The 14,971-nt window shown below is 37.8% G+C and overlaps 1 protein-coding gene across 1 annotated transcript in view; it reads left to right on the plus strand.

Annotated features, from left to right (window-relative positions):
• The window catches only part of CSPP1 (centrosome and spindle pole associated protein 1), a 53,367-nt gene that overhangs the window by 92 nt on the left and 38,304 nt on the right, over positions 1 to 14,971 (plus strand). The window contains exons 2-8 of the mRNA XM_042869810.1: positions 3,517 to 3,620; positions 4,838 to 4,934; positions 6,765 to 6,865; positions 7,589 to 7,612; positions 9,751 to 9,831; positions 11,675 to 11,776; positions 12,620 to 13,065. Of these exons, the coding sequence (XP_042725744.1) occupies positions 3,519 to 3,620; positions 4,838 to 4,934; positions 6,765 to 6,865; positions 7,589 to 7,612; positions 9,751 to 9,831; positions 11,675 to 11,776; positions 12,620 to 13,065 (953 nt within the window). The 5' untranslated portion in view covers positions 3,517 to 3,518. The remainder of the gene's footprint in view (positions 1 to 3,516; positions 3,621 to 4,837; positions 4,935 to 6,764; positions 6,866 to 7,588; positions 7,613 to 9,750; positions 9,832 to 11,674; positions 11,777 to 12,619; positions 13,066 to 14,971) is intronic.

Raw genomic sequence — 14,971 nt, forward strand, 5'->3', positions numbered from 1 at the left:
ATGTTTCGCCCCGTTTTGCCCCATTCCCAACTCCGCAGAGTGGAGGCCGAGCGTCCGCCCCGGGTTGCGAACGGAGCGGGCGACCTCGCCGTCCTCCGCGGGGCGAGCGGCGGGGTAACGGGACGGGCCCGTGCGGGGAGCGGGGAACAGGGAACGGGGGCGCGGGGAACAGGGAACGGGGGCGCGGGGCCGGAGCGGGCTTCCGTGTTCTATGTGGGGGTGGCGGGGCGTTCCGGTGGGAGCCGCTTGTTGTACGGCCGTTGCCTGACAACGGAGTTGCGCTGCCGTGAGGGGCCGGGCGCGCAGCCCCGCCCCGCTCCGGGTGCGGCGTGAGGAGGCGCGGGGGTGCCGGGGCCGCCCACGTCGGGAAGGGCTGCGCTGTTGGAGCAACAAATGTCAGCCGTCCCTCAGGGCTTCCTCCAGTTCATTTGTTCTGGGGCCGTGGGACGTGGTCTGCGAATGTAGGTGAGGTCTTAAAGTGAGGGGAAATGACTCACAGAACTCATTGGCTTGTTGTTTCGATGGATGGTTGCCTTCACAGTTAGGAAAAGTCATTTTTTTTTTTTTTTTAGTTAGAGTCTGGTAACTGTGTGTGTGCCTGTAAGTGCAGTTACTGAACGTCACACGCGGGAGCTTCTTAGAGCACTTCACTCCCCTGCCACCCTTGCTGCAGTTTCTGTGGAGGAGAATGGCCATCTGTCAGGTTTTCTGGATATTTAGAATTATGATAGCACAGCGCACAATCTGTCTGATCACATGTGCTGATTTTAGATCCTTGCCTCACTTTCTTGAGGAAATACGAGGGGAAGGGTTGTGGTTGGACCTGATGATCTTTGAGGTCTTCTCCAACCTGAGCAATTCTATGGTTCCGTGGTAAAAAGGAACACAGTGAATGTTTTCCTAAGTAATGAAAGAGATGCACAGTGCACATTCCAATATACTGCTGCATATACAAACAGGTGGCTCGAGTGTCTCGAGGATGGAGACATGCACTATTAATTGCGTTTGGGTGTAGATCCAGTGTCTGTCTCTGGCATTAGGACATGTTTTTTTGTCTTGAATGTATCTATGCTTTCCATTGCTTGCTGTATGTGACTAAGATGATGTCTGTCTGGCTTTTTGTTTATTCAGAGTTGCTTTTATGAAAAGTTCCATTTTAAAAATGATAGGTTATAGGAAAAAAAATAAGCTAAACAGTCTTGAAAATTAAAAATATAATATATATATATATTTTAGGTTTTTTTCCCAGCAACAGCTGAACAAATAGTAAGTTTAATTTAATTTTCATTTGAGTGATACTGTGCCTTGGGCATGCAAATACAAGTTTTAAGATAGGGCTGAAGGATCTTTGCTGTCAAAAATATATATGCTTTTAATAGCATTTACAAAATACTTTATTTTGAATACCTTGACACATCTGTACACTTGTACCATGTAATTCTGGAGACCTGCGGCTAATTGTTAGATTTTCCAGTGTTTACCACATGGTCCTCTCCTGCTCTACACAGGGTACCCACTGAGCAATGTCTTCAAGCCTGGTTTTGAACCTGCTGCTATCACTAGGAATGATTGCAAGGATCTGGTAATTCACATCATTCATTCTGACACATTGCTAAACCAACAGCATACTCTTTTATTTAGGATTGAGGTGTTCTGTGGTGATGAGTAAATCTTTGCAGCTGTATAATCTGTCATTTTCTCTTGTCTCATAAAGCTTATGCTCCTTCATGTGAGAATTTTCCCTCCTGTGGATGCTGCACTTTGTAGCTGATGCTAATAAGTTAATTACTATTTACTATATGTTACTAGATTTGAGTTGTTGGTCTCTTCTCAGAGGTGACAGGACAAGGGGAAATGGCCCCAAGTGGCACCAGGGTAAGTTTAGGTTGGATATCAGGAAAATCTTCTTTATAGAAAGGGTGGTTAAGCACTGGAATAGGCTCCCGGGGAGGTGGTTGAGTCACCATCCCTGGATGTGTTTAAAAGCCTTTTGGATGTGGTGCTCAGGGACATGATTTAGTGGAGGGCTGTTAGAGTTAGGGTAGTATGGTTAGGTTGAGGTTGGTCTTGATTATCTTTAAGGTCTTTTCCAACCTGAGCAATTCTATGGTTCTATGACAAGTTATTTTATCCACTCAGAACAGGCTTTTCGTTATTCTTACGTAACTTAATAGGCTCAATGAAACTCATCAGTGCCTCAAATCTTACTGTCTTATAGACATCTTTGATCTGTTATCACTGTGCAAAAGTAATGAGATTAAAGTTTTAGCATAAATCAGATGGGGAATTTATTTTTGGAACTGATTGTCCCGTGTTACCACTAGGGCTTGCAAATAGGATGTCCTAGTTCTGCCTCCTTTGTAACAATATCAGAGTTCAGATTTTCAATCCAAGAGAGCGCTCATGTAAGACATGACTGTTCAAGTAGATGCATTCCTTGTATTCCTTAAGTTGAAGTAACTGCACGTTAACTTATTTACCTGCTCCAATTTTGACATCACTTCTCTTGATCTTGATTTTCATAGTAAGCATTAATCACATTCTCCCTGAACACTGTATTATGTTTTCCTGCTTAATGTCTTATTTTCCTGGGCTTTGTGTGTGTGTGTGTGTGTGTGTGTGTGTGTGTGTGTGTGTGTGTTATTCCTGGTTGTTCTGTTTTTATTTTTAAATTTCAGTGATGTTCTTCCTGAAATTATTTAATATCTTCTTACTCTGGACTTACTGTTTACTTAATATAATTTTTAGCAAGATAGTGAATTAGCCTTATTTAAACTGCTGTACAGTCTGTGCTTTAGAACCTGGATAGGATGGGATTGATGAAAGCCTTCACAAGCAATTGCGTTGCTGAAGTTATGGGGTTAGCATTTGAGTGACTTAAGGATCTTGATTTCCTCCTCACTTCATTCTTCCTCTAAGAGTAGAATATAACACAGGATTTTTTTTATCCATTGGCATGGTTTCACATGACTTTCTTCAGTGGAGTTGGTGGAAATGCTGAGATTAGGATGAGTGGGCTTGAATGCAGTGACTCTTTTCCTTCTTTTTCTTCCCCCATGGCTATGCAGTGTGCAGCTTTTCAGCATTTCTAGTTCTGATAAACTACCCAAACCAGCTGTGTGAAACCTGAGGATTTGCCCTGACTTCTGTACCATTCCACCATCACGGATTTAATTCACTTTTAATTTTTGTTATGAAATTATCTAGCAGCAGCAGTGTACAATAAGTTGCACTACAATGATGCTAACATTTCAACCCTGAAGAGCTTTCAGCTCCATAGGCAAGATGCACAGCTAACAGAGGAGGCAATCAACTGTTGCTGCGTGTCTGATTAAAGGCAGTGCTGCCTGGTATCCATGGCAGTACCGTTATTGCAAGATGGTAGCTATTCCTCTTGCTCCCGTTATTTTATTGATACAAAAAGTAACAGTACGCTGTCCAGCTCCTGTGTGTGTTTTCTGGCTTTCTGTTTGTTTTTCTGTATTCTGACACAAATGTGTTTTTCCTACCATTTAGAAATGATGGCAGAAGATTTAGAAAAGTTTATTGAAGATCAGAAGGCCAAGTTGGCACAAGATAAGGCAGAGCTTGAAAATGATCCACCTTACATGGAAATAAGGGTAAGAGTATTAATTAGCTTCTCTGAATTTAAACACGTTTCTAGGGTCTCACTTTAAGCTTTTAGTATGCTCTTAAAGCTGTATATGTTGTTAAAGCACACACATATATTAATGATTTATCTAGTCAAACCCATTTCTATCATACATACTTATCTGTACTTAGGTAGATCTTTTTATAAGCTGCTTGCCACCAAGCATACGCAGTAACATTTGTATTTTCCAATTAGGGAATCTCTCTCTGCCCACTCCAAGAGTGTGGGTGGTGGGATGGGGATGGAAGGTAAAAAATAGCCTTAACGTTTCTGGTAAGGAAACTACGAAACAGAAAAAGAATAAATTACTGAGTCCAATCAGTTCAACAAAATCTGTTCTTATCATGGTTTTCCTGTTAGAAAGCTTAGCGCCTAACTCTAAAGCTGTACATCTTCTCTAATTTGCAAATCACCATCTAGGTTTTTTTTTTTTTTTAATAGTACTTAGCAAGAAGCTGTCATCTAAATTATTTGGCTACTGTCACTCTCAGGCTGCTTGAATTAGATCCTCAGTTTAAAAGGAAAAATAAAAGTAGGTGGACATACCCCCAAATAGCTTAAGCTTTTAAACGCGTTTATAATGTTTCATTCTTGGTTTTGTTTTGGTAGGTTATTGGAATTTCTTTCCCTTTATGTGGGTAATGTCAATGTTTTTACCTAGTTGTAATACGTCTCCTAAGAAAGTTATTTCTTACAGAGTCATTGGGCTGCCTGCATTTTTGTATCCACTGCACAAAACAAGATAAAGAGGAGGAGAATGTTTCCAAGCCTGTGTTTTGATAAAGTCTGAAGGTGTGTGGTGAAAGTGTAGTTACAGGGAGCAGGTACTTTCATCTTGCCCTGAAATACCTTGAAGTTCCTTCATGGTTTCAGTCAGAGTGCAGTACATCAATTCAGCTCCCACAGAAAATAGAGATAATACATGGAAACCATGTGGAAGCAGTTGAAATAGCTTATGATGTGAAACTTACTGAGCTGATTTCTATGTTGTAGAGGAGAAGCTACTTTTCTGATAGTATCAGTGAGATTTATAACCTGTTCCATGTGCTAAACCTTACTTTTAATCTCTTTTCTCAGGTGCATCAATGATGTTGTTAATGATGTTAATGATTAATGATGTTACATTAATGATGTTGTTGGGACATTTCTTTCTGATGATGTGGGTGGTTTTTTTGTTTTTTTCAGAATAAGGAATCAGAGAAGCTTTCTGAGACTGGCAAAATGTTCATCTCCATGTCTAAAGAAAACATACCTCCAAACAGTCAACAGAACTGTCCTTTAGGTACAGTATATATTTTTGCATCTTGTGGTTTAAGTAGTGCTTGATTACCTGTGGGAATTTTTGGAAAGCAATTACTGCTTTGGATTTTTAATTAAAACATTAGTTAAAGTGTGTACTGATTCTTTATTCTTTCAAGTATCTTGGTACTGTGTGGAATTTTTTGTAATTATTATTGTTTTTTCTGGGATTTGAATAAGGAAAATGTGCAAAACACTTTTTTTCCAGAAGTAGTGTTATTTGAAAAAAGCAAGTCAAAATTGCTGCTTAGTCTTCAGTAGAGGATTGATGTTTTCCTGTTATGTGAGGTACTGGTAGCAAAAGCTTTGAAAGTCTATCTTTCATCTGAACTGCCATCTTGCTGTTGAAGGGCACTTTCTCTGTGCTTTGTGCCAGGGAAGTAAGGATGCCTTTTCTTTTGGCCTCGCAGCTTGCAAGGCTCACTCAGACCTGGCTAAAACAAACATAGTTAAAGTAATTTTTCTTGCAAATGCCAAATATCCATTAAACTCTTAGGCATAGAGTACTAAACTGATTTTGTTGCTTTTATGATAAAAGTTGTTATAATGCAGTCATACATTATCCAGGAAAGAGCAAGCACTGAGTTAAGAATCTTCCAAGACCAGTGAAATGATTAGATTTCTGAATGTGTTGTGACTGGACTTTTTAATCACAGCTGTGGGTTTTGGGTTTCTTTTCCCATGTGTATCATTCTGTTTTCTTTCTCTTCTCTGTGTCGTTTGTGATTTTGGTTTGTGGATGTGTGGCAGTGTTCTTTCCTCTGTTTTATTCTGTGCTGCACCATCCTACCCTCCTTATCATACCATCTCCTTTCTGTAGGCACAACTACTTAGTTGTAGTTTAGGCGTGTCCTGACAACTTTAGAGCTTTTTTGTCCCCTCTTGATTGGTAGGCAATCCTTTTTTTTTTTCTTCATGTATACACTCCTAGGTTTTGTACCTCATTTATTTCCATGTTCTAAACACTGTCCTTTTTGTGTTAAAGAAGTGGAAATGCTTTCAGGGAAACAACAGGCAATTAAAATGAAAGTTGCAGTCCTTTTATTGTGTGTTTTTTGTCCGTGGGAAGTGATGGAAATCTCAGCAGAAGTGGTCTGCTAGGGCAGAGCATATTTCTTACGAAACAGATGAATGTATTCTGGGAACAGCAACCAACTTCCACAGCATTGTGTTTTAAGAGTGCAGCTGTAACAAGGTTACACAGTAACTCTTGAAATGAACTAAATGTGTGTTTTGAGTCTGTTAAATAAAAAAAAAAGTACGGCTCACTGAAGTGGAAAGAAAAATTGAATATCGTTATTATGAAGTCTGATTCCTTCTAGTTGTATGGAAGCCAATGTGGATTTCATGTGTTTCATGCTAAATGAGCAGCTTGCTGCTTTCTAGTTTAGCATATTTCATCTTGTGTGGTTAGCAGTGCCTAAAATATCAGTGATTTGTAGAGTAACATGTGAAAGAAGAGAGATTTCCTTTGAAACGCTTGTTAAAAGAAACAAGTCAGAATAACCTGAATATTGTAGATAGTTGATACTCTCTTTTAATTAATTTGCTCCTTTATTCCAGTGGGGAGAGAAAAATACAAGCACTAGAGGAAAACTGATATCCCCCAAACAGTGAATTTTTGTAGCATGCTTTCCATCCAACTAATCACAGAGAGAGTGGGTTTTAATTTTGTTTGTTTTGTACTTGCTGCCTGCATCAGTCTTTATGTTTTGCCACGTCTGATTAAAATCCAGGTGTGTGTTTTGCAGCATGTGCTTTGTATTGATTCCAAATGGTAGAATAATAATGTTTATCAGAGTTAAACTTCCAGGTGACTGCGGCTGGAGTTTACCTCTCGGAGAAGAATATGAACGAAAGAAGCATAAACTGAAGGAGGAACTTCGACAAGATTATAGGCGGTATCTCTCTCAGGTAGTGGTTCTTGTCTGCTTGTCTGACTTCGATGAGTCTTTTACAAGAAGAGAGTCATTTTAATTGAATTAAATGGCAGGAGATTTGTGAGAAATTTGTGATAAGAAAGCACTTGTTATGAATTTCAAAGGTTTTATTCAAAAGGTTTCAAAGAGCTTTTGAATAAAAGTACTTTCAAAGTGTCGCCGCTGAGAAGGGTTTTATATTTTAGGCTTCTAAATACATTTTAGATTTTAGATCTCATTGCCGTTTAGAATCTAGCAGTATTCTAAATTCCTTTATTTGTCTCTTTACTGCTTTCTTATTACTGAAGAATTTAAATATCACATGCTTCTAAAGTATCATTCTTAAGTACTTATTTATTCTGCTGTCTGTAATTCCTCTAAGTGACTCCATTTCCTGGCTTCTTTTTAGTTTAGAGATAAAAGAGCTTCCATGCTCTGCTTAGCAGGATTGATTATCTGCAACAGTAATAATTTTAAATGGAAATGGTATGTATGAAGTGTCCTATCTTGGGAATATTGTGTATCTCTTCTTAATGTATCAGGTCACACTAACAAAAAATCAGGAAGCAAATAATTTCCATTTGAAAATGCTGATCAGTGCCTTTAGTTCTTAGAATGGAATAATGGATTGGCTGTAAGAAAATAATCAGTTCTTGCAAAGTCAAATGTTTGTGAACAGAAGACATTTTTTTGAATAGTATTTTTTCCCTGATTTTAGGGTATTTCGCAGGCAAAAAGAAAGGTAGGGTGCCTGCAATATCTTTTTTTTTTCCCCTATTCAATTAGTAGCTTTTTGCTTTGTTTGAAAGCTTCAAGTCCTCTGAATTAAAAAAGAAATCATTATTTTTTTTGTGCTTTGTGTATTTGTTCGTGCTGTAGTGATTAGTTGTGATTTATTGCATTGCTTGTATTGTGCAGAATGATTGCTTATTTATTATTTTCCGTTACTATGATTTAAAAACGTTTGCTGATTTCTGTTGTCCCTTGCATTTGCTATTGTTACTGCCTAATGCTGACTGCACAGAAGTTTATTTTAGTAGACGTTTGCTTCAAGGCATACATTAGATAGATGTTAAGTACGTTAAGTATATCTGAACTCATAATAAAGATGAGGAAAAATAGTGAGCTCTGAAATATTATAAATGCTCTTGGAATTACAGTGCAATCTCATCAGTGGTGCTTTAGAAAGCATGGAGCCAGCCAGTAGTTCAGAATGCAAGAATGAAGGAGTTTGAGAAAAACAATACCAGAGGCACATCTTTTTGAGCTGCCTACAGTTGCAGTAATTCTTCTATATACCATTGTGCTGTCATGCATGATAATGGTTAACTTTCACATTTTTAATGTTGTGTATCCAGGTTTTTCAGATGAAGCAAGTTCAGTAAAGGACCAGAAGGTAGCACGGTAGAAAATCAGTGGCTGTTCTTTTTTGGACTGTGGATAACTTTCATGTGAAACAAAGTAACTACATTAAGTGTGCTCTGGAATTCCTGAATTACAATAGCAAAGCAGGATGAGCAGGCTTCTTAACCTCTAGTTGAAAGGATGTGTATATAATTGTTGTTTCTTGTTTAATCTGAAACTTCAGAAGTTAGAATGTTGTATGAAAACTTAATCGGTTTAATAATTCCCACCAAAGCACCTGAATAATAACATTTTTGAGTTGAGTTTTAGTATTATCTTCCCAACTGAATTCTGTTTTCTACGTATTTAGATGTTTAAGCTTTTCAGTTATGCTATATTGAGCTTGTAAAGCCTGAGGAAGAGATAAAATAACTTATTTTTTTTTCTAGGAAATGTAACTTAGTTCTCCATATTAATATAGTTGTCTCTGTGTTTGAATATTTGCATGGTGCTTAAATCCCTTAAATCTTTTATTGTGTAGTTGTGGAATGTAAGTCATAATGGCAGGGTTTTGTTCCAGAGAACACAGAACTCTTATCTATTTACTCTAAGTTTTAAGCTAAGTTACAGCATAGATAATGGGAGGACGATTCCATTCTAGTAAAATACCATACCTATAGCAATACCATTAATTCCCCTCATCAGCCCTAATCATGGAAATAAATGAGCTTTTTAAATATATGTATTTATATAACATCATTTGATTGACTGAGAATGGTTTGAGGATGCTTTTAGTAAAGGATGGTGTAGAGGCAACTAGACCTCGAGACTGAAGGCGTGTTGCTTGGTGTTTGGCTGGAAGTGCTGGTGTTTTGGCCAGCTCTACAGTTCTCATGCTGTGACCCAGGGAGCTGGGCTAAACAACGCCATCGTGTTTCCTGCTGGAAACTCATTGAGAAAGTAGCTGATGTTCCATAAGGAATGACAAGGCTTGGTAGTGAGTTGTTATCAGGAAATACTGCTGATTGCTGTTGTTGCAAACAGGTACTATTGATATGAAGAGTAGTGACTAGCATTAGCATGGGTTCCATCAGTTAAAATAAGAGAGACCAACGTTTTCTCTAGTTGGAAAAATTAATCTTTCATCTTAAGTAGAGCAACGTCTTGGAAAAATCCTCTAATGCTTATAATTTTACAGAAAAATTCAGTATTTTTGTATTTTTAATATGTTTATCTTCTAATATGCAGAGACTAAATAGTCCTTGAGGTAGTGTAAAGGAAAGTGCAGTGAACACTTTCAAACATAAACTTAAAGCGTGGAACTAACAAAGCCCTTCACTTTCCGTATTCCTTGACTTCACTTCATCTGTTCTGAGGAAATCCCACATCTTCAGAGTATGATGGCTATCATCAGTCTTTGTTTCTTTGAACTGATGAGGTACATTTCAGCAACTACAATTCCTGCCAGCTATTTAGCAAGTGAGATTGAGTGTTTTAAAGTATAGTGAATTATGTTTTCTTTCTTCCTTGTTGTAGAAAAATTACCTGACTACAGGTGAAGTAGATCCTTATACTCAGGGATTATCTCTTCCTATTGATGAGCGAAGGTCTGCCAAGGTGAGTGCCTGGAGGAAATTAAATGATGTGCAACTTGAAAATGAACCCAGATGTCTTAACTGTTACACAAAAATTGTTTCTGCATACATTTACAGAGCACTTGAGCTGTTTAAAAGCTCTCCTGCTTGTGCTTGTTCTTGTCCAGCCTGCATACCAATTAAATAAAAGACACTGCTTTTTCTTTTGGATACTTTTCTAATTTTTGACTCTTATTCCAGTCTGATGATAAGATCAATTTGAAAAGTATTTGCTTACAGTGATTTCTGTAGTGATAACTCTGCTTAACAGAAAGTATACTTTCTGCTATATGCAACTTGTTTGGATTTCTTTCACTGTACACTTACATGTCTGTACGCTACCTGCTTATTGTCATGGGATCATTATTTTAAACAGCTATATCCAGGAATGTAAAATAAAAGCTGATCAGGTATTTCACAAATTGCCTACTGTTAGTACAGTTTTCCCACGTTCATTTTTTCTTTGAGAGAACTGTACTGATGTATTTGATGAAAAACACGCATTCTCTACATGTAACCTGAGATGTCTAGTTTGGTTTTCATATGTTGGAGAAATGTATCAACCAGGTTGGTCTCTGTTATTGGATGTTGGTGGAGGCTGGGCATGAAGATGCAACACCCATGTGTGGGTTTTATTACTTCTGACCCGTTGTGCTGAAGCATAGTATCTTTCTGTGAAGGCCTAAAACTGTCTTATGGGGGTCACTTGACTCTTGAGGCCCTCACACAGTTTGCTTTATATTACCTCTTCCTTTCTTGTGCTTTCTTATGAATGGATGCATGACACTGAAACTGCAGAAGTATTGTCATTTATTAAATATTTTTGCTGACTCGTTGATTACTTCTGGTTTATAAGGATCATTGAAACCCTGGTCAACATGCAAGGGAAAGAACTGGAGGATGACTGGACTGTTGCTGCATTCTTAGCCCTGTAGATGCATATTTTTTAAACCTGTGTTGTTTTAGAATTACATTCTTGCTCTGTGTTTGTGGCTACACAGTCACTGTAATCTGGCATGTGACTTCTGCTATGGAATGTGTTGCTCCCGTCCTAGCTGTGCTTATAAATTCTTTCTGCCTTCTTTTGTCCTGACAATAACGTTTGGGCTTCTGAGGAGCCATGAGACCTCAAATGAATGAAAAGCATTACAAAGAAGCCCCAAGTCCCCCAAATTATATTAGTGTGAAGACAAAGGGAGGCAGCAAGAGTGAAATGCCTGGGGAAGGGGAAGAATGTGTTTGTGCCAGATTAAGTTGGCTTCAAGTTTTTGGGAATGGTGGAAAAATATTTTTGGTTAATTCTGTGGAAAATAAAGACATCTGAACTTGGGATTTTTTTTTATTTTTATTTTTATTTTTTGTAACAGCAGTTTGACATTCAGTTGAGATTTTGTATAGAGGTGTGTTGTATTCTCTTTATGCATTTATGTACTGCTACTGTAGAAACTAAAAGCAGCCAGAAGGTGTCCTGTTGTGCCCTGCTAAATAGTCAACCTCTCTGCAGATAATGTTTAGAAGGTAACACATTTTTGTTTTCTGTACCAGGTAAAATGCACTTGCATTTTTGTTTTCTTACTAGGTAAAATGTGCAGTCACCCAGCATACTGATGTTTCTGCTGGGTGTTTTACTAGCTTTTAAGGATGATGTTAGTTTCTCAGCCTAGGAGGATATACCCCTCTGTCAGCTTTCATAGCTGTCTGCAGTTTCTGCAGGCTTTATGGTGCCCTGCAAAAACATCCTTTATTTCTTGGATAAAGTGAAGAGATTAAGTTAAGTTTTGCTACTCAAAAAGCAAAATTGATTCACATCTCAATGTCTGTTTTAGGAGAAACTACGTCTTGAAAGAAACAAGGACTACAATCAGTATCTCAGGGATAAAGAAGAATGGAATGAAAAGCTAAGGAAATTAGCAAAGAAAAGCACAGAGGTAATTCACTTTTACTGAAGCTGATAGAAAAGAGAACATAAATGATCTTGTTGGTTATTCATCCTTGACTAAAACATGCAAAATAGGACAAAAGGGGCAAAGAATGTTTTTTACCTAGGCCACATTTTCATGGATGGTATCTAGTGATTCCTGAGTATGAGCCATATGGCACAGTGCAGTTCTTGATTTTTACTTCTGTCATGTCTGTGTGGTAGAAGAAAGCTTTCATTCTTCTGTGTCTCTGAAACTGGTCTCCACATCATTCTTGGTGGTAGAAGAGTGGCTAAAGAAGCAGAAGCTGTCTCATTGAACAAAATATTGAGCATCACACAGTGCTCCTCTGCTTTTCCTCAGTCTGTGTTCAGTCCAGGAGAAAGCAGGACAGGTGCTAGCTGTCCAGTATATGATGCCGTGCAGTTGTGAGTCAAAATAATGTCTTTATTCTTGAATACAGACTAAGCATGTACTTGATAGATCTCGGATTCTGTGCTGAAGCCTTTCATTTAATGTGTTGATGTCTTTCAGTGCCAGTGACAATTTCTCATTTAGAGGTTCTTAGGTTATAGGCAGCTACGAATTTGCCACCATTGCCTTATCCAACCTGACAATTTCAAATGGCTACCCAGATTTTCTTTGTGTGAACTTTGGGGAGAAAGGGATCAGACTTCGTATGTTTGTCTCCCCTTTTTCTCATTTAATTACCTCAAAATCTTAGGTGAAGGGCCTGTAAAGATATAGTTGTTCTTTTCCTCAGTCAGGTTTTGAATGAAAACTTGCTTTTGTATTCCTTGAATGTGATTTGCTTATATTCAAATTCTTAAATATTTTTTTCCCATTAAACAGCATCAGATGGACAGGAATAAAAAACCTATTGCAGTTACCAGGCTCCAACCTGAGTTCCATCCAGTTGTAGAGTCCTGTAATACAGCTGCAGAACCTCTCAGGAAAGATGCCTTTACTTCCACAGAAGGTTATGAAGAGCTGCTGAATAAGCGACGGCTGGAAGAAGACAGGTACCATAGGCTAGATGATGAAATTGAATTAAGAAGTCATCTATTAAATAAAAGACTTGATGAAGATTTGGATGTTCCTGGTAGAAGACATCGGGGATTTGCGAGCCAATCTCTAATTCCTATTAGAAGGTATCACAGACTTGATGAGGATCGTGACTTTGATCGAAGGTACTACAGAACGGACTATGATCCTGAGATAAGTGAAGAATTAGATCCTAGATTTAGATGTGAAAGTGCTTATGAGAGAAAACCTCCCCGGCTTTATTATTCTGAAAGGTATTTTTAACTCTGTTTTCTACTTTATTTCTGTAGTCCTTGTGAACAGCCATGGTTTGCTCTCAATGGAAGTTATACAAGATTTATGTGTGAAAACAGAATTTTTGGACTTATTTCAGAAAATAATTTTGTCATCGTTTTTGAAAAATGTTTAAAACTGGAACAAATACCTGATCAAGTCTATATTAGGTGGCATTTTGTATACAAACCAAGGGTACTGATGAAGTTACACCAGAAAAAGTACCTTAAGTACTAACCAGTCAAAATATATGTGTTTGTGAACAGCCCAAGATAAAACAGAGTGAACACTTCTAGAAATAACAGAAGACAAATTCTGCCACTCTCAGTGGTGTTATGTACTGCAATTATGTTGAATTTTTAGTTGCTGGTGGACTGACTAACCGATCTTTTGAGTCATTGTTTACAGGGATAATGTTCTAGATAGTATTGGAAATGAGTATCTGGAAAAAGCAATTCCTTAAATGCTCTTCTACTGGAAACACATTTTCTAAATGGAATGAGTCATCTTTTCTAGTATCAAGTGGCAGTAGAGTACAATAATGTTGAAAAGTATTTTTGTAGACATTACTTCTCTGCACTTCCAGTGTTTAAAAAAAGAAATCATAAAGGAATGAAGGTAAGCAAGTATGGGGAAAATGTCTGGAAGCATTTGGGAGGTGCAGATTTGTATGTCCAGCTGTGCTTAAAAGTGCGTATTTCCTCATGTAATATTTCTGAAAAAGACTGGCTAAATGGAAGCACAGAAAGACAGCAGAGCAAGACTATCTGTTTCTGTCGAATGTAGTTTGGAAAAAGAGAGTGCAAAATGCAAAAATTTCTAACTTCTACCAATGCTGTGCCACAGGATGGAGCAAGGGGAGTCTTAAGTAGGATCTTCTTGTCCAACAAATCTGCAGAATGAAACAGCGTAGAAGCTTGATTCAGCATCTAACAAAGATAGCTGAAGTGTCAGTGTTTTTTAGGAAAAAAAAAGCATTGCCGTAGAACCTCTATGCTAGTTACTACTTTGCAGACTTTTATTTTTTTTTTTTAACTTGAAAATGGCCTTTCATCATTTTTATATTAAACGCCATTTGTAGTCCAGTATTTTTGTCCTTTGGAAGGAGCTCCATTCATCTTTTACAAACTGCAATTGGTGTTTCTTCAAGAAGAAAATTCATGCCACTGACAGTTGAGTTTCTAAAGATTTTGCATTTTTCTTAACAGTTTTCAGAAGTAGTCAACCTTTTCCAGATCTTGTTTGATTTATAACAGAAACTAAGATGCTAAGTCAATGTTTAATAGTTTGTTTGCATCCTTTTGCCTTTGATTATTGTCTGTAACTTAAATTTCAGAGATTCACAGAGCTGTGGATTTTCACACACGAAAAAATGTTTCTTTCTATATTTACATCGGATTTTTTTTGGTTTTATTTCTTTAATAGGAATTCCATGACTTTGCCCAGCTTTGGAAAATATACCTTTGTCTTTTGCATGCTTTATTTTCTCATTGAATACCTATTCTTGCCTTAGTTTCTCAGGGTAACTGATCATTCTCATTACAGACTAATTTTCAGGGCTAGAAAAATTCAGCTACCCTAGATGTTTTCAGGAAAAACTCTCTTGTGCTTATGCAGTTTTTAGCATCTTTAGAATTATTTGGAGTTTCTTTTTTATTTCTTTGAACTTCAGCTCCTGAATTTAGGTATTCACCGTATTACCTGTCTTTAATCTTGATCGAATGTTGTCAGGTGCATAGTGAACAATAGGCTGTCATTAAAAAAGCTGAAATGACTGTTTCACTACGTTTACCCAACAGCTGTGGTTCAAGTTGTTGTAGGCTTAATCCATTAATCCTGTTAATCTGGGATTAAGAGCAAGATGAGTTCCAATCAATGCAGTCCAAA

Source organism: Lagopus leucura, unplaced genomic scaffold (genome assembly GCF_019238085.1).
Source record: "Lagopus leucura isolate 7727_CA_CO unplaced genomic scaffold, USGS_WTPT01 Super-Scaffold_100002, whole genome shotgun sequence".
Lineage (NCBI taxonomy): Eukaryota > Metazoa > Chordata > Aves > Galliformes > Phasianidae > Lagopus > Lagopus leucura.